This window comes from Lipophrys pholis (assembly GCF_963383615.2).
Source record: "Lipophrys pholis genome assembly, chromosome: 9".
NCBI classification, from domain to species: Eukaryota; Metazoa; Chordata; class Actinopteri; order Blenniiformes; family Blenniidae; genus Lipophrys; species Lipophrys pholis.
Genome location: NC_137639.1, coordinates 20,559,653 through 20,583,024, shown reverse-complemented (window position 1 = coordinate 20,583,024; position 23,372 = coordinate 20,559,653). Strand labels below are relative to the sequence as shown.

The window sequence follows — 23,372 nt, the reverse complement described above, 5'->3', positions numbered from 1 at the left end:
GGTATAATTTGATTTATGTTTTGCTTTTTATAACTACCTGTAAGATGTGTAACAATGGCTGCAAAATATGAAGAATATTATTTCCTTTGAAATGCAGTTAAAGTATTAAATAGCATGAAATCAAAAATACCCATGGACAGCACTAGTATTTCAAATTTATACCTGAGCTTGGTCCTTGAGTGAATTCACTTCTTCGCCACTGCTCCTCTGGCTTTCTATCTCTATCCCGCTCTGCGACTCTTTCTGCAGAGACACTTTCCAATCTCTTCTCTCTGTATTCAATTTTGTTCTTTTATTCCCTCATCGTCACAAGCCCATTCCCTGTGCTTCTTTTTTTCCTCATTCTCCTTACTTCTATCACAGCTCCCCCCCCCCCCCCCCCCCCCCCCCCCCCCCCCACACACACACCCTCCCTCATCCCTCCCCTACTCCTTGGAGTATAGATACTATAATCTTCCCTGTCTAATGCTGTCAATAGCTCTCAATAACAATGAAATAGCACCGGTTCCATCCCATCATTGATGAAGGCATAGTCTCAGTTAGGATCTTATTCGTCATCATGGCAATCTGCTTCTTGGTAATAGCCAATCAGATGGCTCCTGTGAAATGCACCGCTCCCATGATAGGTTCCCCATTGTTTTGATTGACTGCACCTGAGGGCCCGCCACTTCTGCTGGACTCGATCAATACCCTATCACACGCACGAGGCAGGCACGTGCTCATACACGCCCTGGAATAAACACACACACACACACACACACACACACACACACACACACACACACACACACACACACACACACACACACACACACACACACACACTTTGAGGAAGAGTAAATTGAGAAAGAGACCAGTGGCGTTGGGAGCACACAGAATCTAGTGGGAACAGGCAGCAAAAAAAGGAGCACGGTGCAGCATAATGCACAGCTGTGTGACAGCAGTGGCTCCATAGAGATCTCACCGTGTGGTCAGAATAATCAGCTGTTGCATAACCTTTGTACACACGCACACAAATGTGACAGCGGCATGTGACTTTAACTTGCCAGTGCTGTAATTATTAGCCGACAGATTTGCTTTGGCGTACTGTTTTAAACAAGGACGATTTACTGTAAACAATGAGGGAGAAAACAACTCCCACTGAGGGCCTGTTTATTCTATGTTGTGTCACACATACAGATGGCCTTGCATACGCCCTACCGCGGTTCACTTTGAACTGCAGTGAAGCCATAATGAGAGCAATACAGCCATCTGCACAGTATGGTGCGTGCTATTAGTATTACAAACATGTTGACGCACATGTTTGCCCACCCCTCGAATGAGAGACACGTGGAAGTCAGATAGGAAGAAAGGGAGGTCAGCAATTGCACAGAGGGTGAAGGAGGGAAAAATAAAAAAGGAGACGTGTGTTGGGCTTATGAAAAGTGAAGAATCATTCAGAGCACAGGGTTGGAGATATTTTTGTTGTGCTTTAGACATCAAAGCCAAGCAAGTGTTGAAAAGGTGAATAAAGATCGCAAAGTGATAATGGGTGTAAAAAAAAAAAGAAGAAAAAAAAGCAGGACTGGAGGGTGGAGAATGTCTACTCAAGAAAGTGACCGACAATTCGCATCATCACAGTCCTTGATGTGATCACAAGTGTTTGCACAAAGACACAATGCCAACTCACTTCCGCCCCCACATTCACATGCCAGTGCTCCAGCTCCTCCTCCTACATCCCCAGTGTGTCCTCGCCTATAGCTGCAAGGGTCAATTGAAGGTCCTGAACTGAGCGTTTGAACTGTCTGTCAGACCAATGTAAAGCTCAGACCGGTGAACCAGGCGTTTGAAGCATTCCCAGGTCACCATCACCAACCGCCATTGCTTCGTCACTAACATCCCCGCCCCACCCCTCAGCCTCCCCCTGCCTGCCTGTCACACTCTTTCTCCTCTCCTCTGTCTTCTTCCCTCTCTTCATCTCTCCATCTTTTCACACCGCCTTGTCATGTTGTCAGTCAGAGCAAGGATTTGTCACTGCTGGAGAGGGTTGCTTAGCACCACTGGAGCTCAGCTGAGCGCTCTTTGTGTTTATTTTTCTATGTTTGCGTGTTGGTTTGAAGGTGTGGGTGGAGGACAGGTTACAGAAAACGCGCACAGACGTGTTGCTTATAGTGGGCGGCGCACTGTATCTGACTGTGTTTATATTGATTACAATTGTCTTTGTACTTTGTCTTTCGTTATGGGCCTGTTTGTTTATCTGTGTGCAGGCATGTTGATGAAAATGTGCAGACGTGTGTCAGTTTTGATGTTTTCTTTGAACTTCCTCTGGAGACCTCTTGAAGGCTGAATCTTGTCACTTCTAAACAGCTGACTTTCCACAGGGGACATGAAGAGACTTTTGTGTACCGTATTTCATTATGACACAGGCTGCATGAATGGGACTGTGCTGCTGCTCTGATAGATGACAGTGAACATCTTCATAGAAGCGTATGGGCCGACAAGTTACAGGTGTTTCCTCGACATAGGAAAATGAGAGTGCAAACTGAAGATAAGCCGCATGATGGGAATTTGAAGAAGCACGTCTTGTGCCGGGGGAGTAATATTGTGTCCAGTAACATGCTTTGTTAACGTCCCTGCTCTCCATCCCTGCAGGTGGCGGTACAGGCAGCCAGCAGACCATTCTCCATGAGGAGCAGTAGAAGATGCCGGCTCTGCCAGCACTGCTGCTGTCAATACACTTCCTCTCCTTCCTGCTAGTCACCATGCCACCACGCTCCCTCAGTCAGGCCCCCCTGCTCTCCTCCGTCCGCATGGGTAAGTCTCCCATCGTAATCCATGATGCCACTGATCTCCTTTCTGGTCCCATACCGAGTAAAACAATAGCTGGTATAAGTATTTAAAAGTCACCAAGGTGGACCATGTTCTTTCTTAATGTTTATCTCAGTTGTAAATATGACTGTGTTTGCTGCCAGAAATCATTTGAAAACCCCTCAGCATCTCAGATGATCCTCAGCATTTAGAACATTAACATCACTCATCACATACTGCATCGAAGGAGATGTAGTCATAAAAACTAGCAGAGAATAGGACTTAAATAACATGATAACATTAAAAACAGTAACTAACTACAATGTAAATATTGATATTCTATCACAAGAAATTGGTACAAAAACCAACATGCATTGTAATAGATTTCACTTATTTAACGCTTTTCTACTGCTTGAGCGGTCTCCAAAATGCTTTACATTGTTAATCACATTCATCCGTTCACACACACATTCACACACCATTGGAGGCGGCTGCCATGTAAGACACTCAGTCCATCCATTGAGAGCAATTTGGGGTTCAATATCTTACTCAAGGACACCTCAACAGGTGGGCAGATAGGGAATCAAACCTAGAACATTCTGACTGCGAGACGACCCGCTCTACCAACCCCACCTTGATGTGCAAATGGTGTTCATTTGTACAAGCTCTCTTTGCCTTGGTGAAAAAGTTCTGTTTTCAGTCTTTAAAGAAGGACAAACCTCTGTGAGGAGACAGAATGATAGTCAAGCCTTCAAAAGCCAAACTTGCATGAATAACGTTGTGAAATATGTCAGTGAAACCTAGAAAAGGTTTCCTACAGCTACTCTTGGCAGAGAATCTCCAGTCATTCTCAATCGAACTCAAAATCTTCTCATGTTCAATTTTTTGTCTGACTGAGACAGCCCTTGTACCCAGATGATAAAATAACACTTTTGAAATAAGTTACCGTCACAAAATTTGTCAGAGAGCTGTGTGATATTCTGCTCAGTGCCACTTAGAAACAATTGTCAGATATTCAATGGATCAGGCAATCAGCACTTTGAACCAGAGCTCCATGAAATTTAAATGACGTGTTTCCACAACTCTTGATATGTCAGTGAAAATTCTGCTTGAAATCTGCGGCAACAAAGACTTGAATATGTATGAAAGTTTGACTGCTTGAAAGAGGTGAATCCCATCTTTTTACAGTGGTGAACCATCACCCACTATGTGTAATAGCACATTTCCCAATCTTGTTCTTGATTGGATTTTTAACCATGTATTAATCTGAAAGAGGGAAATTGCTTCAGTTCTTTAAAAGTCACATGCGATGACCACATAGTTAACCCTTTATTTCTATACTTTACTAACAATCTACTAGATTGTCCATGATATTGAGGATGATCTCAAGAATGATATGTTTTTGTCAATGTGCAAATCCTGGTAGCCTCCAGGACTTCTACAACACAATGGTCCAATCAATTTGTAACTTGACTACTGTCAAAACACACATTACTATTGAACAGCCAGATATGGAGAGCTGGAGAAGAAACACTCACTCACATTTTTTGGACAGTTCTCCAGCCATGAAGTCAAAATAAGTCCAGGCTTCCTCACAAGACGTCCACTTCTGTTAGCCATCATGTTTTTACCTTTATTCACTGTCACTTCCCGGCATCTTCATACTCTATCCTTCTCTCCTCACCTCTGTCTCGCTCACTCTCTGCCTCTCCAGCGGCAATCCTGGATGACCAGTCAGTGTGTGGGCGTGGGGAGCGGCTGGCACTGGCCTTGGCCAGGGAGAACATCAACAGCGTGATGGAGGGCCCGGCCCGAGCCCGAGTGGAGGTGGACATATACGAACTGCAAAAGGACTCCCAGTATGACACTACTGACACCAGTGAGTGGAGTTGCCTCGACACACTTCAAAGACAACCAGATTTATAGGAGTCATCCGAGAATCATTCGGTCTAGTGAATGCCTTTTTCGAGAACAGTGTTTTATTAAGCACCGGCAGAATGGCGCCACTTATTATACCCATCGATATTATTAGTAATCTTGGAAATGAATATTAATCGTGACCAATGCATGAACAGAAAAGAGCAGAAGTATACACTGCAGTGCCGCAGTTTTATTCCCAAACCCTTCAGATACGCTGCTGATTTATAAATATATTTCTAAAAAAAAGAAAATGAGATTTTTTAAAAAGCTGCCTTTTACAAGGAAAAATCTCAAATGATGACTGGAATGATAAAACACCACCACTTTCATGCGATTAAGAGCCAGCAAGGGCTTTTGTTGATTAGTTTACATGTCATTGGAGACCAGTAATGGGCCACTAAGACTGTCTCATTAAAAACAGTGGACCCGTGCCCTCCAGTAACAGCTGGTGCTGTGTACTGTGTGGGACATGATAAAAACAAATCATCAAATACTAATACAGATCAACAGTACAGCCAACAGAAGGGAGCAGCATACCACAGAGGCTGCACCATGAAATTTGTATTGATACACAGAGTTAAAACAGAATGTTTGGAGTCTGCAGAGACAGAAGATGCACTGCTGAATTCAACCACTGAGGAGACAGAGACTCCCTGCCCCTCTTTGAATAGGTCACTGACCCTGCCACAAGCTACTGGCAAAATGTCTATGTGTGCTTGAGAAGGGTTGTGTACATATGTGTATGCTTGAGTTGCAGGCCTGTGTGTGTGTGTGTGTGTGTGTGTGTGTGTGTGTGTGTGTGTGTGTGTGTGTGTGTGTGTGTGTGTGTGTGTGTGTGTGTGTGTGTGTGTGTGTGTGTGTGTGTGTGTGTGTGTGTGTGTGTGTGTGTGTGTGTGTGTGTGTCCTTGACCGATGGGCAGGAGACTCTGACAGGCGTGTTTGCTCACAGCACTTTTTGGTCCCTGGATCAGAGAGAGCTCATCATCTTACAGCTACAGCTGACTGCAGCATGCGGGAGCGCACACACACACACACACACACACGCACGCACGCACGCGCGCATTTACACATGCATGCACCCACATCCTTTCTGCGCACTCGCACTAGAGCACGATGCGAGCGCGCACTCACACGTACAGGCACGCTTCCGCACAATCACAGACACTGGCAGATACCAAGGAGGACTAATTGGGCTGAATTAAAATACCAACCAAATACACCAAAGCCAGAAACAGGCTCATGACCATTAAAATTATACGGTGAAGTTACCAGGTTTATATTTGCTGTGTCCGTGAAATATTCTTTCAAGTAGGTACACAGAAAGCATAGTGAATAAAAATGGACATGAAGAGACAAAAAAACACACTCAGTGACCACTTTATTGCAAACTCTTGTACAGTTTGAAACGATCGAGTCCAACACCTCTGCCTTAACCGAGGTAAAAATGTTCTGTTTTCACAGATCATCAAAGGGAATTCATTTCAACGTTATATTATTTTTGTGGTTGAGCTGGACTTGACTGCATCAAGAGAAGTTTTAGATGGTTTTTTTCCACCACTCACATACAGTAAGTTAACATAGTGGCCAAATAATGAGGACGAACTCTCAGTCTATTGCTGAAATCCAGTGAAAAGTCTAAAATAAACATGGAAAGAAATTCAAGCCTCACTGATAATTCTATCTATTTATCTATCCATCTATAATCTTAAGCTAAATTGAGCATTATGACATTTATAAAGGCTTAATTTATAGCACAGCTGTTGTACTGGATCATATTAGTTTGAACAAGTGTACCCGATAAAGTGGCCAGTGTATATCAGTCAAGTATTTCTTGACATTAAAGAGCTGAGCCCTTGTGTGCACACTGTGGCCCCACTACTGTCTGGTATGGAGATTAACTTGCAAATGTTTGATTTTCAAAAGAACATTTGAGAAATGTTGTGACACGCGCCGATCTAATTCTGTCTTTTCTTCCCGTTGGTTCAATACAAATGTACAGCTTTCCTCAGCATGAAGACAAAAAACAAACAAGCCTCAATGTGTCCTGCAGGAACTAATTACACATACCGGTCCCAATAAAGCGTATTTATTGACGTAATTTGTTTAATCTGTATGAAAGCAGGAATAAATTGAACACAATTTGGCTGTTTTTTTGAGGGGTTTATGTGCAGGATTATCCTCAAAGAAAAGCCAGTCGTCTTACTGTATTCACAAAAAAGGTAAATTGTAGTTCTGCCATGCGCATTGATATCATGCGTTAATGTATCAATTTTTTTTTAACTTTTTGAAAATGACTTCAGTTGACAAAGGAAAAGAGCGTCGAGCGAGTCCAACGGATCACGTGCCATCCCAACCATGTCATGAGTCACAACTTCTGTTTTATGGTGTTACTTTGCACACTGAAGAAAAACATATGGATTTGCAAATTCCATAACTGTTTTGGCTACCAGGCTGCTGAAGACATTGAGGGAACTTCGATGTCTATGATCTGTAATATGTAGCCAGAGCTTACTGTGGGTTCCGCCATGGCTTGTTCAGGCTACCATGTTTTGTACTTTGATGCGTTTAGTACCAAATCTATTTTTCTTTTGTCTCTGTTGTTGTCAGTGATTGTGATTGTTTTAGTCTTTTTTTTTCCATTTTCTCCCTTCAAATGGCTGCCAGTTGCAATAGACTTGCCCTTGGGGATAAAAATAGTTATTGAATATTCAATTTTAAGAAACAAAAAAATTAACAAACACTTCGAAAGTGATCAAACATATTTTCAACAATTTTTCCTTTAAGAGACGCCTACATTCATTAGATTATCTTTGGCATTGAGGCGCGTGATTCTGTTACAGCTGTCAGTAACAATTTCAGCCGGGTCCTCAAAGTCAAGGGTAGGACAGGCAGCAAATATAACCTGTCCTGCTCCTTCATGTTTTTAATCAGTCATGTATCTGCCCGGTGTATTGAAAGCAGCAAACTGAAAAGGAGCAATATATTTTACCCCCAAAAAATCCGTGACTATCTCACGGTCATTGACCATGTTTGTTAAGTGCTAATATTAAAAGAAATCAGTTTTTCCACATTGAGAACTTTAAATGTTTCAGAGTCACTGGAAACATGATTAAATGGGTAAGCTCCACCAGGTGTGCCTAAACATTTTTTATTAAGGGTCAGATTCAAAATATATCAATGGCAGAGCAATTACTAGTGAAGCATAGTTTCACCATATTCTACAATTTGTAAATGATTGTGAGCCATCATCATTGACCCAGGCCTCAGTTTGGACACCTCTGTGCTCAACGTGTAATAAGATTCCCTTTTTTGCCTTTGGTTAAGCTCGACTTGCTCACAAATTTGTTTAGTCTTTTTTATTTCTTGAAATGGCGAATTAAATGTTGTTCTGGTGGGTTTATTTTGGGGTTGTGCTGTGAAAAAGCAATTTTTCAAGGTTTTGATAAGTGACCTCATTGTGGTGCATATTATGAGCTAAAACCAAAAGAAATAATGCAGGGAGAAATAATAATACAAAAAAACTAAACAAAATGTGCTTATTTGATAAGGAATGAAAAGGAGTATAACTTGTCAGTTCTTCAAAGGGTTAATTTATCCTTAATTATATGCAAAGAGAAGTGAGATCTGTCGGGGTCGTAAAAAGTGGGACCCTTTGCTTGCGTGTGCTTCACGCTGAATCCCAGAGACACAAAAGACATAACTGAGGTAATGGACCCATAATTTTATGATGTGTTAATGTAACAGACAAATGTGAAAACGATTTCTCCCACATCAACATTTGCGTCCTTATAAAGGTAATCAAGAAAATTGGCATTTGTAAACTGAAAGAAAGCAGCAGTCTCTTAGCATTGTTGTGATTCCAGAGCTATAATTAGAGTAACATGTGTTAAAAATCACTAAAGTCATTCAGAGCGACTTTTCAAACAAGTGAATAATAGCAGCAGGGAGCTTATGTGCCGGCCTGCGTGTCCTCTGAGTATTTTTTTCAGAATCAATCAGATTGTAATGAGATAGATTGTGCCACTACAGTGAAGCCAGCAGTTAAACTGGAATCGTAATGCATCCTCTGAGTTTTGACTCCGTTTTAGATTCTCGCAGTTTTCTTCCTGACTGCAGCTGCTGCTGTCTGCTTACTCGGTGCTGCTGTGAAAAGAAAAACACACACACAAACAGTGGAGGAGAACGGTGTGTGTGTGTGTGTATATGTGTGTGTGTGTGTATGTGTGTGTCTGCACACTCAGGGTTTGTTTTCCTTTCTGCCTTTCAGTGTGTCAGATTCTGCCCAAAGGCGTCGTCTCGGTGATAGGTCCCGCCTCCAGCCCCGCCTCTGGCTCCACTGTCAGTCACATATGTGGGGAGAAGGAGGTGAGTGCAGAAGATAAACGCACACATGCACAGTGAACACACATCACTGCATATTTAGAAGCTTCTCCCCTTCTGCCCACAAACACGCCATGAATGTTTCTGAGATTCGTCTCGCATATTGAATTTCTTGGACCAGCATCCACTTCTCCAGCTGTTTTCTTCCTTCTTCCAAAAGCATTTTATTCAAAGGTCTCTCTCTGTTTTCTGCCGATGCTACCTTTCTTATCTTTTTCACCCTCCAGCCACTTAAATGGATCTCCTTCATGTGCAATTCTTCCCGTGGTGTGTGTTTTGGGAGAAGAAAGCAAATCATAACATATTTGCTTTTTCTTGCTGATCCTGTTGTTTTTCCTTTTCTCCTCTCATCTCCTGGTTTGTGCTTTTCTTTTTGGTCGGGAGTAGAGTGTTTTGGAAGAAAAGTGTCCACACACTGACAAACAATGCATGTATGGAAGAGGAAGTGTTCCATATGGAAATATTTTGAAAGCTGTTGTATGTATATTTAATTGGGATGTATATATTATAGTGCAAACAGTAATGCAGTGGTTATCACTCTCACATTATAGCTAAAGTGTCCTCAGTTTGAGTCTTTGTTGGACTTGAGACCTTTCTGTGTGGAGTCTGCATGTTCTCAACATGCGCGCAAGGATTTTCAAGAAGTACTCACAATCCAAAACAATGTATTGCAGCTTTTTTTTTTAAACTCTACATATCAACCGTGGGCGTGAATGTGAGTGTGTGTTTGTCCTGTGATGGATTGGTGACCTGTCCAGGATTTACTCTCAGCCAGCTGAGATCAGCTCCAGTCCTGCAACAACAATTGTGCGTACAGCATATATAGTGTTGAATAAATAAATAATGGCCAATGATGTCATACGTGCCAGAAATGTTTTGTCCATTTTGACTGTTATAAAACAAAAAAAAGAGCAAACAATTTGATAACTTGCCAACAGTGTAAGAAAAAAGCTAAATACTTTTTGAAACCTTGGATGATTTTTTATACTTTGAAACTAGAAATCACAGTGTTGGCAGTGTGGAGCTGCTGCTGGTCTTCTTTAAGGCTTTTATTTATGTGTTGTACGTTTTTATTTCTTTCAATAATAACAACCATTGTTTGTAAGTTTAAAATGTTTAACCCTAACCCTTCTTTCATTCTAGCCTTGTATTTACACATCTTCTGTCTTTAGCAGGTTTGTCTTGTCATCACTTTCTCAGTCGACTCATAAGCACCTTGAATTGGGTTCATCTGCATGAAGAGTGTTTAATGAAGGAAGTCTGGCTGATTGGCAGCCTTTTGACTGTTTAGGAAATATGAGCTGTTCTCTGCTGCGTGGGGGCGGATGAGGAAATCTCGTATTGAATAAACATGTTTTGGTTGTTGATGGTTGTGCTGTTGTGCGTCAGGTCCTGCAGTTGTTCAGTGAAGAGGATTGGGAAAACCCAAAACCAAAACGTCTCCTTATTTATGTTGGTGAAATTTGACTGTGGTTTTGTTGAAAACTATCTTCTCGTTTTCTTGCAGATTCCTCATGTGAAAATCGGTCCAGAGGAAACTCCCCGTTTGCCATACCTGCGGTTCGCCTCTGTCACTCTGTATCCCAGCAATGAAGACCTGAGCCTGGCCATCGGAGCCATCCTGCGCTCCTTCAGTTACCCATCAGCCAGCCTGGTCTGCGCCAAGGCCGAGTGTGAGTGGCCTGTCCTATAGCCAAGTAGTGCTCAACTCCTCAACTTTATTGTCTATCCAGCCATATGTGCAGGACAGATGGAGAATCGAGATGCCTCCGCTTTCTCCGACATTGGTGATAAAAAAAAAAATTATAAAAAAAATTCAAGAGTCAAACAATTAGAAATACATACATGTGCATATTACACATATCTGAGACATAAAGTCACAAAACTGTTCAAGAAAAGTACCATAGCTTGGAGTTAATGAGAAAACACTGAACCAATACAACCCAGATATTTATATAGCTTACAACATTTTAGACATTTATCTGTTTTGTAGATGTATTTGCATTGTTGTTTTTCTTTTTAAGTAGGTGTAAATACTCATCTAGCTAGTCTATGTGTGTTTGAAAGTGTGAATGCCTCTGTGGGAGTGTTCGCACATTAACATTGTTTGGCTGCTTGGCGCCGTCGGACTCTCGTTTTTGACTGTCTGGTCGTGAAGTTGTGTCTGTTGTCAGGGTTCAGAACGTGGCTCAAGCTGTAGCCGTTCCTATTTATTACTCGTGCTCTCGCACACTGTCTCTTATCCACCTCAGAGGGTTGTTAGGCCAAACCAATTTAATAAATATTCATGTCTGAAATGCTTTCCAGTATTGGAAGAACTTAGGGGACATTTGATTTAACTTGCCAGGCACTCAGAGAGCTTTAACATCACAGGGGATTCAGGGCTTAGTCACTAGCCCTCTTTATTTTCATTTTGAAAGAGTGTGTTATTGATTTATTATGCACTCCCCTATCGAGAGTCGCAGGAATTAAAGGGCTTGGTTGGATGGTGGCTGTCGTATTCAAACAGAGCTTTGTGGAAATGTGACAGAATATGCTATGTGCTGTAGGAGGTGGAAAAATCCAGATTTTCTTTTCTTTTTTTGTCACTGAATAATCACTTGACTTTTTGTCCACTTCTGAGTGAAACTGAGCTGGGATGACTTGTTGTACAGCTGTTGCCTGCTCACACCAGCCAACCAAGCAGAACCATCCAAGAGCTGAAGGGCACTTACATAAAGAGTTTGTGGGACCAGAAACGTCTGCGCGCCTCCCGTGGCAGAGCGAAAAGGGTGGATTTTTGACAAACAAAAAGCTGTGACATTATGGAAGATTGATTCCATCGTTGCAAGGCTTTCATTATCACCCCAGCAGTTAGCGGGCGTCCCGCGGTTTCCTGAAAGTAAGCTGAATTCCTTGTGGACTTGTCATTTCATTGAACTAAAAGAGCTTTGAAATGGCATCAGACATCTTTTCAGGTTTGATCATCAACCGAATGGTTAGATAAGAGCCTTGTCTTTCACCAGGCTTTTTCCTCTCCGAAGAATTAGAGGCAACTCGCTGCCTGATCGTTACCGTCTGGGCCAACAAATGCAAGCTTTTACTGGTGGAGAAACTGAGAAGTGCATTTGTGTGTAATATATTTGCCTTGAAGGTGATCTTTACAAGGTTATCGCACTCACAGACTCTGACCCACTTGGCTGCGCTATCTATCGCCGTGGAGCTGGTTGCCATGGCTGCCGAATAGGTGCTAACTGCCACTCAACAGGCTTGTTCCACACTCCGAACAACTGTGTAGGTGTGTGTGTGTGTGTGTGTGTGTGTGTGTGTGTGTGTGTGTGTGTGTGTGTGTGTGTGTGTGTGTGCGTGTGCGTGTGCGTGTGCGTGTGCGTGTGCGTGTGCGTGTGCGTGTGTGTGTGTGTGCGCGCGCGCGTGTTTAATGCTTTTTATTCCTGTTTGCTTGTTTGAATTGTCCATATATGCGTGTGTTCAAGTGTGTGTGTATGTGCCTGCGTGTTTGTGTGCGTCGACACTGCCACAACTGTAAAAACATCATCTTATCACAAACTGAGCTCCATGGCCATGACGACAAGGGAGACATGCAGTTTGGTAGAATAACATGTGCTTCATTAATTAAACCAAGGAAAACTGCAGAGACCACAGTTGTAGTTGTCATCAGAGGAGTTGGTCGTGTAAATGCAGTACATTAATCAAACAGTATATTGTGCAATTAAACAAATCGTCCACCCATTTTATATATCACTGGTTGACAGTCCACCACAGGGCAAACACAGAGAGATAAACAGTCTCCAGTAATCTAAAATGCATGTTTTTGAATTGAACAAGGAATCTGGAGTAGCTGATGAAAACCTATGCAAACACCGGAATAACATGCAACCTTAAATCGAAAGGCCCTCGAAGCCCAGACTCAAACCATTGGGACACCATTGTGTGGTGCAATCGCTAAAAACTATATGATACAGCCCCAAAACAAACCAAACATCAACCAAGCCCAAGAGTTGTGTCAGCAGGAGGGAGGAGAGCAAACACTAAGATCGAGCAGAGTTTTTAAAGGAACCCTCACACACTGCACTCAGGTGTTGTCAGTCCTGCTGAAGAGTCCTTAATCCGGTAATGACAATTTGCTCCAAATCCACCTTCAGGACCTGCGATAGAAGCAGTCACAACTTAACATGCAGACTAGGCTCAACCCTCTCTTCAGAGCACAACCTCACAAAAACTCATACTACAGGTCTACCACTCTAAATTAGTTGTTGAAATAATTCTCTAACTGTCAAATTGAATGGGGACTGCAATGGAAAAATGACAAGACACTTCAGCCCCATTATTAAGATAACTAGGTCGTATGAGTGCAAGAAGAAAAAAAAACACCTTACCAGCCTCAGGTTGGAAAAACATGAAGCGCTTAAATGTCAGAGGATTATGGTAATAATATGAACACCTATTGTTAGTTAATGCTTTTCTATTCAGTGAATATAACTCTCCTACCTATCGCTCCACATCCATCTTCTTTACCCCTTTATACGATATCAGGTCGCGGGACACTGGGTCGGATCCCAGCAGAGTACGCCGTGTACAGGTCCCCAGTAAATCATAGAGCAACCACAGATAGACAGAAAATCACATTCACACACATTTAAGTCTGCAACAATTTTAGAGACAATGACATGTTCTTGGATTGTTGTGTTCGTCTCTCTGCAGTGCAGCCCTACTTACACGTTTTACGTCATATTTTCTAGCTTTTGATTCATTCTTTAATTACGACATTGACTCATGAAGCAGCATGTTTTATTAAACATGTTTATTTGATCTTCAATTGATGTTTTTCTTGTTTAAATCGATTTCCTCTAAAAAATCATAAGGGAAAAGTCCTAGTTGGGTTCTTCCTTCTTGTTAACCCCTAACCACCTTTCTTCCTGTTTTAACCTGCACCAATACCTTAAATTCAATTAATGTTCCTTCATCTGTTGATTTATTTTTAGAAAGATGGTGTCATCCTGAATGATAAACATGCATTCTTCAATCACAAAGCTTCCCTTCATATGACTAAAAGCGAAGCGGGATGTTGGTCTCAGCTGTGTTTATTTTCGAGGCAAAGTGTGTAGATTGAACTTGTAAAGTCTCATTTAATTACTACGTAGAAGTCCTTTAGTTTGACAGCATTTGTTGGAGAAATCACAACATGAAAGGTGAATATGGGAACTGAATGTGGTATTTATTCTATTAAACATGCAATTTCAGAACCAAATGTGATGTCGATCCGTATAACACATTGTGACCATTGCAGGCTATAACTAAAGAGTCATAGTAAATAAAGTTTCAGACTAGCACACCAGTAACTTACTGCCTGGCATTAGAACAGAGGATGTCTGTTCCACGAGAGAGCCAGTTTGGAGTAAATTGTGTGACTTTCATTTCGGATGCATTAGAGTTGGCTGCTCTGCTTTACTTTGATTTTTAGAAATACATTAATTTGAGATGTTTGTTCAGCCTGCTGGTGAAGTCGCTTTGGAGGATGCAGTTGATTTCAGCGCCTCTAAGCAACTGAAGTAATTCAGAAAAATAACAGATATGTAGATCAGACCTGGGGCAAATCGCACCCTGTGTATAACTGTGTGTGAGTCTGCCTTCCTGATTGAGTATATGATGTCTGTGTGTGTGTGAATGAAGTGTGTGTGGATAAATGTGTGTAACTGTGCGTGTGGCTCCACTGTGGCCCTGCAGAAGTTCCACGTCAGATAATATTTACCACCAGCCCACTGGTTTTATTCATCTTGTTTACCCCGGTGTGGTAAACAAGTGACGCGTTCAAGTGCACCCCACATTCTGTCTTTCTTCTGCGAGTATAGTGTGAACTCACACATTTCATTGACACCCACTAAACGTGAATACAAAGTAAGTAACGTATATAGAAGATGGTCATTTTGCTGGGCTGCATGCTTCAATGGCAATATCAATTTTTTTCCTCCTTTTAGCTACCTGTTGTGTTAAACGAACATGAGCCAGAGACTTGGGGTCATTTCCAATGTATGCATCCCATTTCTGTCTTTGCCTGGGTCAGAGCTATCTGAGTCTAATTCCATTATGCAGTTTTCATGAGATGGATGAGGTTAAGGACAGCGAGAGGGAGAGACTGAGAATGATGAGGGGGAGACGGTGGCAGTGTAAGTGTGAGATGGATAAAGACAGAGAGAGGTAACTGGAGCACGGGGCGAGGACAAGACAGATAGAGAGGTTAGAGCTTATGTGTGTGACGTAGGGAATATTTGAACGAGGGAGACTGAAAGAGGGGAGGGGAGAAAGCTGTAAAGTGCATTGATTTTCTTCTTGTCCCCCCCCCCCCTCCTTCCTCAAACTAATTAAAGTTTTGGCCTGGTTCAGTGATTACCCCACTGCTTACAGAGGCTTTCTCCTGCTGAAGGGCTCTATGTGCCACCTCTCCTCCTCCTTCCCCCTCTCTACTCTTCCCCTCAGTCCCCCAGATGCCTGCCCCACCACTTATTTACATAGCTAGGGGTGCTTTACTATGGAATTACAATTAGGAGGCAGCAGAGTAGACTTTCTAGTAAAGGCTTATTTCACACAGGATGTCAAGTGAGTCTTGACTGCCATTGGTTACTAATTTTCAAGAGGAATTTGCTTGAAGTGGGCGAATTGTCTGAAGTGCTACATTTCAAACCTTCTGCTCTTCTGTTTGTCCAGAATTACTCAGTTCTGTTATCCTTAGGTTCTCAGTTTGTTTGTTTGTTTGTTTGTTTGTTTTTTGGAATGGAATGCTTTAATTTACACTACGGTCATGAAATATTGATCTCTCAAAACACTACCACAATGACAAACCCGGAGACAAAGTACTTGAGGAGTACCTGATTCACAATGAGACTTCGTCACATATACATTTTTTACTAGCCACAGAGTCACAAATAATCATGTTCCAAGTATTCTCACACTAAGTGAACTGGACATATCAGGCTAATATTGAAACAATAATAGTTTAGGAATCAATATCATTTCACGCATCCATCAAATCATCTTTATACCTGCTCTATTAGTATCCCACCGTCCCTGATATTTTCAAACCTGCACAACATATTATAATTACACACATATTAGACATTCACTGTCAGTAATCTCACCAACATACAAAAGCAGGAACCTTCAGGATTAAAGTAATGATCAGATAACCAGGTTTCTTCCTGTGGTTTTATTTGAACTGTGCAAATCTATATTTGAAAACACGCATGCACACCCAACCTCATGACGGGCAGCCATGAATGTCCGGTGCATGTCCTTTCATTGTAGAAGGAAACCACCGACATCCCAGGACATGCAAACTCCACACACAAAGACATACTTGTTGGGAGGCGGCCGTGATCCCAGTACATAACTCAAAGAGCTAAAAAGTAATAACTGAAGGATGAGACATCAAAGAGCATTACATAGTACTCTGAGAGTGCCCACCTCGGCTCAGGCTGCACAACCTTTAAGATTTATTATTCTATTCAAGTGTAGAAACTTGTCATGTTGATTGATTGATGGCAGCCATGAATTTTGGAGCGTATTTTACGACTTTGTACAAAGATGAATTCCAGTTGAGTCACACTCATAAGCACCGTGCTCAGTGAATTATTTTTCGCCAAGTTGCTGTAGCACTAAAATGTCATCATATTTTGCTGTACTACTTGCTGTTGTGTTCAGATATATACACTTGTTATCTGGAGGCAATAACACGGTGAATTCAAATGTCAAGATAGGTTGGACTTATAAGTAAAACATGCACCTATGAGCACTGGAAAAAGCAGTGGAGGGTAGTCATGGATCAACCTGCAGTTTACACAAGCATACACAGACTGAGTGTATAGTAAATCAGTACACCTTGTGAAAGTTTTACCAGGTAGTTGAGCTTTTTATTTAATTTTTTTTTCTTGGGAATGCCACAGCAAACACCAGTACAGTATTTTGTGTTGAAAGACAGACGGCATCTGTCACCTTTTTTCAGTTGGCTCAAATATTTTCATTTACCGAAAGCTGTGAAGATCCATGCATATGATGTGAAATCTAAAATCTGATAGGAGCCTCTCAAGTGGAAGCTGGAAAAAAAAAATGCTGATACATATGGACTCAGCTCTATAAAATCACAACAGTGCAGATATGTATCCTTGCCTTTGCCTGTGTGTCTGTGGGAGGAATTATTAAACGAGCTGCTTTGCTGAAACATAGTGCAGAATATGTCAGTGTGTAAATGGATGTAACACAAAGTGAAAGATACACGAGTCATAAAATCAATAGAAAATAAATTTTGCTTCTGTGAATCACAGGCATGGTGTTATGGGTAAAATGTAAAGTGCTGATAAACAGCTACACGGTGGCTCTCGCTATATCGAAGAGTAATAACTTGATTCTGTGATCATAGCTTCAGTACTTTTCATATTTTTATATGTGACTGTATGGCACATCGATAATAAGACATCCTGTTCACCGACACACAGGCAAACATCTGTGTTCTGAATATAAAGCATCAGAATAGATTACAAAAGAGATCTGGTTAATGCACACACACTGTGAATTCCTTTTTAAAAATGTTTTATTTCCTTGTGATTCGAAGAAGCCATCAATCATGCCTGGCAGAATGACACAAATATGGGACCATCCTACATAAATCAATATTTTAATGGATCCTGGAAAGATGAGCTGTGTGGCCTCATGCAGACGGTGACATGAGGCTTTTCTCTGCTGTGGCTCTCCCTCAGGCCTGCTGAGATTGGAGGAACTGGTCCGCCGCTTCCTCATCTCTCGGGAGACGCTGTCAGTCAGAATGCTGGATGACAACATGGACCCTACGCCCCTGCTGAAGGAGATCCGCGACGACAAAGTGGCCACCATCATCATCGATGCCAACGCTTCTGTCTCTTATCTCATCTTGAAGAAGGTCAGTTAGGAAACATCAAAACATTTTTGAGAGCCGCTCACACTTGTCTTTATGTTCCTCGTCTGTACAGTACAAATGGTGAGACTCCAGGGGATCTATGTATTCCTGGGTGTGCTGAGAAAAAAAAGAAAATCATGAAAATAAATTTTTTCTTAATTTTTTTATCAACTAATAAGATTCAACAGACAAGAAATTAATATTAATGTACTTTTAAAATAGCTACTACTGAAAGAGCTGCATGGGGAGCATGTTACAATCTCTTCTCGCACATGTAATCACTGATCGCGTGAGTAAAGGAGGCCTAACTTCCTTCTGTCCCCTCATGTGATCTCAGTTATTTTGAAATGCTCCCCAGCATTACTCCTTGAACTCGTACCTCTTCTTCACAATGAAGATAGCTCTTGTTTTGTTTTAGCCAATCAGGTGCCTCATTGCATGGTGGATTAGTAGCATTTCCCCCCCCCAAGCTTGCCTCAAACCTTTTCACGGTACTGTATGTTCCCTGTTGGTAAATCCGGGTTATAGTGATGAAGGGCATGCAGATCTTGCCATCTGTAAAATAATAAAACAACTTCCTCAAACTACCTGGGGCTGAACATTTGTTGAAGAGGAACTAACTTCTATTTTTACCTTCTCTGCCCCATAGAGCAGCGCAGGGAACAATATCTATGCATGTCTGCCAGCAACGATCACTTATACTCTTCGGAAAGTATTTGACAAAAGAACATCTTTTGCTAGGATGCGGTGCAGATGTTACCCAGGCTTGTTCTGATTCATTGTACGGGCTGTAATGCCGATAGCCAGCACAGTGACTCACAGTTTGAAAGCGTACAGGATGTTTTCACTGGGCACATCGGGAGCGGCTGTCCGCCCTCAGCCAAATGTCCTAGTGTTAGCCTGATGATGTAAAACTGTGATTAACGTATGCTCCCTCTCCCTCCCTTTCTCCTCCTCTTTTATTTTGTCCCCCAACTGTCTCCTTTGCTCAATAACTACCCTCTTTTTTCCCTTCCTCTCTTACTTCATCCATCCCTCTCTGTATGCGCTGCATCTCACCTGCCTCCTCTTTACTTTTATTTTCATCATATTCTCTTTCTCTTTGTCCTACAGGCATCAGAGCTGGGGATGACGTCTGCTTTTTATAAGTACATCCTCACCACCATGGTAAGAGCATACCAGTCCCACTCCTCTTTCCTCTCTTTTACTTGTTCCTCCTCCGCCTCTGTCCCTTTATCAGCAAGCAAAGGTGCAATGGCAGGGAAAGTATTCAATAAGGGGAGGTAGGGAGAGGTGACAGGAAAAAAAGCGAGTGCAGATGAAAGAAGGGATGAGAGAAGGAGAGACAGGGAGAGATCTGAGAAACTACCGTACTGTACAAAGATGTGGATCTGCAGAGGGAGACGGCTGAAAATAAAGGGGAAAAAGAGGTTTGAGGTGAAGGAGATGACAGGTGTGAAGTGCCCTTCTTCTCTTGCCACCCGCCACCTTCTCTGTGCCTTCACTGTTTTCATCTGCCCCCTTGATATACTCTCCCTCCCCTTCTAATGTTTGAATTAATGTGTCATTTTATCTCATGCGTCTGATCTTTTTTTTCCTCTTCTCTCTGTATTTCCCCTCTCCTCTCTGCCCTCTGTACGTGATGTGCTCTCACGCTTTAGATGCACTTGTATGTATATCACTTTGAAAAGCCAGTCGAGCCATTTCCATCAACCTCTCTCTCGCTCTATTTTTTCCTGTATCACCGTTTTCTCTTCTTCTCCTGGTTGTCTCCATCACCTTTTCTCTGTTCACCAGAGATTAGATCCTGTTGCTCCTTGTACCCCTTTTCTCTATCAGGCTTTTCTTTGCTCAGTATTTTTCCTCCGAGCTAAGATTTGATACACTATCGACATTGTCACTCACCTGGATTTTCTGTCCCACTGTGCAAACACCCTTTCTTCCTGTCCTCCCCATCTTCCTCCTTTGCAGGACTTCCCCCTGCTGAAGCTGGATGACATAGTGGATGAGCAGTCCAACATTGTGGGTTTCTCCATGTTTAACACCACACATCCCTTCTATTTGGAGTTCATCAGGAGCCTCAACCTCTCTTGGAGGGAGGGGTGCGACTTGACCTACCCTGGTCCTGCGGTCAGTATCACGGCATATGAGTGCCTCAGCATGCACACCATTAGGACTTATTTCTAAGCTTGTGTGATTATATGTTACCTAACATTAGACCACTTTATTTCTCACACTGATTCATAGAGCAATTAAAGAGATTCAGACAGTCCTTTGCTTGTGTTTAATGGGTATTGATGTATCCATTTTTGTGTCCCCCCTCGTGGTTTACTTGTACCTCCCATCGTTTCTCTTTCCCGTTCCTCCATCCCTGTTAACTCCTCCACCATCTCCGCTCTGCTTTCACTTCCTTCATTACTACGTCTATTCTCTTGACTTCCACCCATTCATCTCTCTCCCGGCTTTCTCTCCATCTGTATCCCTCTCGTGTGTCCTCTCCAACTTCCACAGCTCTCGTCAGCTCTGATGTTTGATGCGGTACACGTGGTGGTGGGGGCGGTGCGGGAGTTGAATCGCAGTCAGGAGATTGGAGTGAAGCCACTCAGCTGTACCTCACCTCAGATCTGGCAACATGGGACCAGTCTTATGAACTACCTGCGCATGGTAAACGCTTCATCAATCTGCAAGCCTGCAAGATGTGTTGTCATCTACTGATGTAGAAGCTCCCATCCGTGAGCTTGAATTCATTTTCACATGAAGAGAGTCACCGAGACGTGACATTTCATGCCACTTCTCAGTTTCATTTGTCATCATGTTCCCATAAACATGTCAGAAATAAGATGAAAGTATATTGTTAGTAATGTATTCAGATGCCAAAAGTAGATTTTCATTTCTCAAAAAAACAAAACAACCTTGCTGAAATTCAAGTCTTGGAAATGCACAAAAATCTTTATGAAAAAAACTTATTGTGTTCCTGATATCCAGAAAATTCAGAAGCTACCACAAAGTGGATTTTTTGTCCATATATTAGTCACTATGTTTGATCCAAGGTCTTCCACAGAACAGCCATGCCATCATAGACAAGATTCACCAGCTTGTCACGTCTTTGTAATATGAGCTTCTCGGCATAAAACATACTTCACCTATAGCGTTCATTTCTCCTTCTCCTGCAGTCTCAAAGCAATTTACACTGTTTCTTACAATCACCATTGGGAGCAATTTGGGGATCAGTGTCTTGCTCAAGGACACTGCGACACATGGACAGGGCGGGACAGAGGGATTAAACCCCTAACCTTGGGATTGGAAGACAATCTGCTCCACCAACTGAGCCTCAGTCGCTCCAGTGGCACCACATCAATATGATTTAACTGCCAGATATTATAGGTTGAAGTGATCTTGGGAAAATAGGCAGAAGCAGTCACTCAATACACAATTTTTTTTCGACAATTCTAGAACCATAAAATCAAATAAAATTCAGGCTTCCTGAATATAATAATATTCAGAAGAGAGTGAGATGAAAAACGAGGTGATTTTCACAAGTAAATCATGATCAGTGAGGAGTGAAAAACTTGATTGCCCTGAATATTAATTATTATAAACTGAGCTAAAGATTATAATTATGAAGAGAAACATTTTCTCCTTTGGGTTGCGTAAACATGCACTGATTCAGTCTGACTCAGGTGAATTGCTCAGCAGGATTAAACTTTACATCATGTAGACTTCCACACTTGAGGTCACAATAAATAGTGCAAAAGTTTTTTTTAAATAAAGGCTATTAGATAGATTATTTCTTTGTGTTTAACCCATTCTTTTCAGTCTTAACTACACATACTAGGAAGAGCGGCACCTGGGGTCAAAGGTTTTGCTCAGACAGCCACAGAAGTGACCTGTCAGCAGCGGGATTCAAACCTGCAGTCCTCCAAACACAAGAACGCATGGCTATCCTTCAGGCCACTGCAGCCCTTAATGCTCATTTCTATCAGTTTTCTATTGTAGAACATTGAAGGGAAAATGAGCTGCTTTTTTTCATTTAACCAATAAAATGTCAGAAAAATGTAGGAATCTTTGTATTTACCTGAGCGGGAGGTGACATTTTCAAATTAGATCTGAAAGAATTGCTTGAATAATTGAGTAGTTAAAAATTATGCTTCCCTTATTATGATAATCGATGAAATGAGGAAATCCTTGTATATTCAAGCAAATAAGGCCAAATATGTGCTGCTGCCGGCTTCTACTATTGAAGGATTTTCCACTGGAAACAATAAATGAAAACGTTTTTGTTTTTTTTTTGATTTTAGGAATGTGGAATTGTCAAAAATTGTGCAAAGTGAGAGCTTCTGCTCCTTACAAGAAAACCTCTGACTAGTTGACTGTTCTTCAGTATCTTTGCGTGTTTGATATTGGGAAGCTTGTATTAAATGTGACACGCTGGTCAATCTTCAATCAATGTGATTGCACAGTCTTACAGTGAAAGTTGGTCCTGAAGGCCAATGAAATAACAGGTTTGAGACTGTAATCATCCGTATTTTAGTCGTTTCCAATTTTCTAGCTGTCCTAAATGGTCTGCAGTTGTTGTTATGGGAACATATTGTGCATCAATCAGATATTATCCATTTTAATTTGACTAAAATGGCTCAAATGATCAATTGCTGACCATAATCGCGTTCTATCCATTCTCCTGCTATTGGCTCATCGATACCTCCTGACAGTACACTTCCACTCAGTATTATCCTCATCTCATGTTGCATGTAACCTCTGTCTCTTGCTGTTTTTTGTCATCTACCATGTCTGGTCGTCTGTTTCTTTCATCAACGACCTGTTGTCACGGCAGCCGGAGTCCCATCCCTCACTGCCTCTGCCCCACCGAACCGACATCTGTCTTTGTTAGTCAACATCATGCTGTGCTCCATCTTCAGCACTGAGCCATTCATCATCGTTCTCGCTAACCGTGCCACCACCTGGGTTTTTGGGAGAGGCAGAGCTGAGCCGTGAGGTGCAGGTTTGGATCTTGTTAGGGAGCTGCTCCCTCTCTCTCTCTCCCTGCTGCTCTGTCTGAGCCCCTCAATCACCCGGTTTCTCCTAGTTGATCCAAAACTGATCATCCCTGTCTCGTCCAGTCTTAGACCTTTTTTTCCCAGTCTGTCGCGCTCTGTCTTTCCTCTTGATCTGGGTGTCTGCAACCTGCGTCTTTTTAGTCTCCCTGTGGAAACTGCCTGAAGCGTTGACAAAATTACACGTAAATAAACGGGATTATGATTTACTTTTCCTCCTTTTGCACAGCAAACTATCTTTCAAAGGGGCTCTTATCTTGCAGTTAGAGGTGACAAATGTGACACTTGAATAAAAGAACCTTTCAGTGTTT

The 23,372-nt window shown here is 42.0% G+C and overlaps 1 protein-coding gene across 1 annotated transcript in view; it reads left to right on the top strand.

The window, feature by feature from the left end:
- Positions 1-2,637: 2,637 nt before the first annotated feature.
- The window catches only part of grik5 (glutamate receptor, ionotropic, kainate 5), a 50,140-nt gene continuing 29,405 nt past the window's right edge, over positions 2,638-23,372 (top strand). Inside the window, exons 1-8 of the mRNA XM_080472197.1 lie at positions 2,638-2,793; positions 4,502-4,666; positions 8,975-9,072; positions 10,595-10,760; positions 17,835-18,013; positions 19,124-19,177; positions 19,982-20,140; positions 20,522-20,674. Of these exons, the coding sequence (XP_080328323.1) occupies positions 2,682-2,793; positions 4,502-4,666; positions 8,975-9,072; positions 10,595-10,760; positions 17,835-18,013; positions 19,124-19,177; positions 19,982-20,140; positions 20,522-20,674 (1,086 nt within the window). The 5' untranslated portion in view covers positions 2,638-2,681. The remainder of the gene's footprint in view (positions 2,794-4,501; positions 4,667-8,974; positions 9,073-10,594; positions 10,761-17,834; positions 18,014-19,123; positions 19,178-19,981; positions 20,141-20,521; positions 20,675-23,372) is intronic.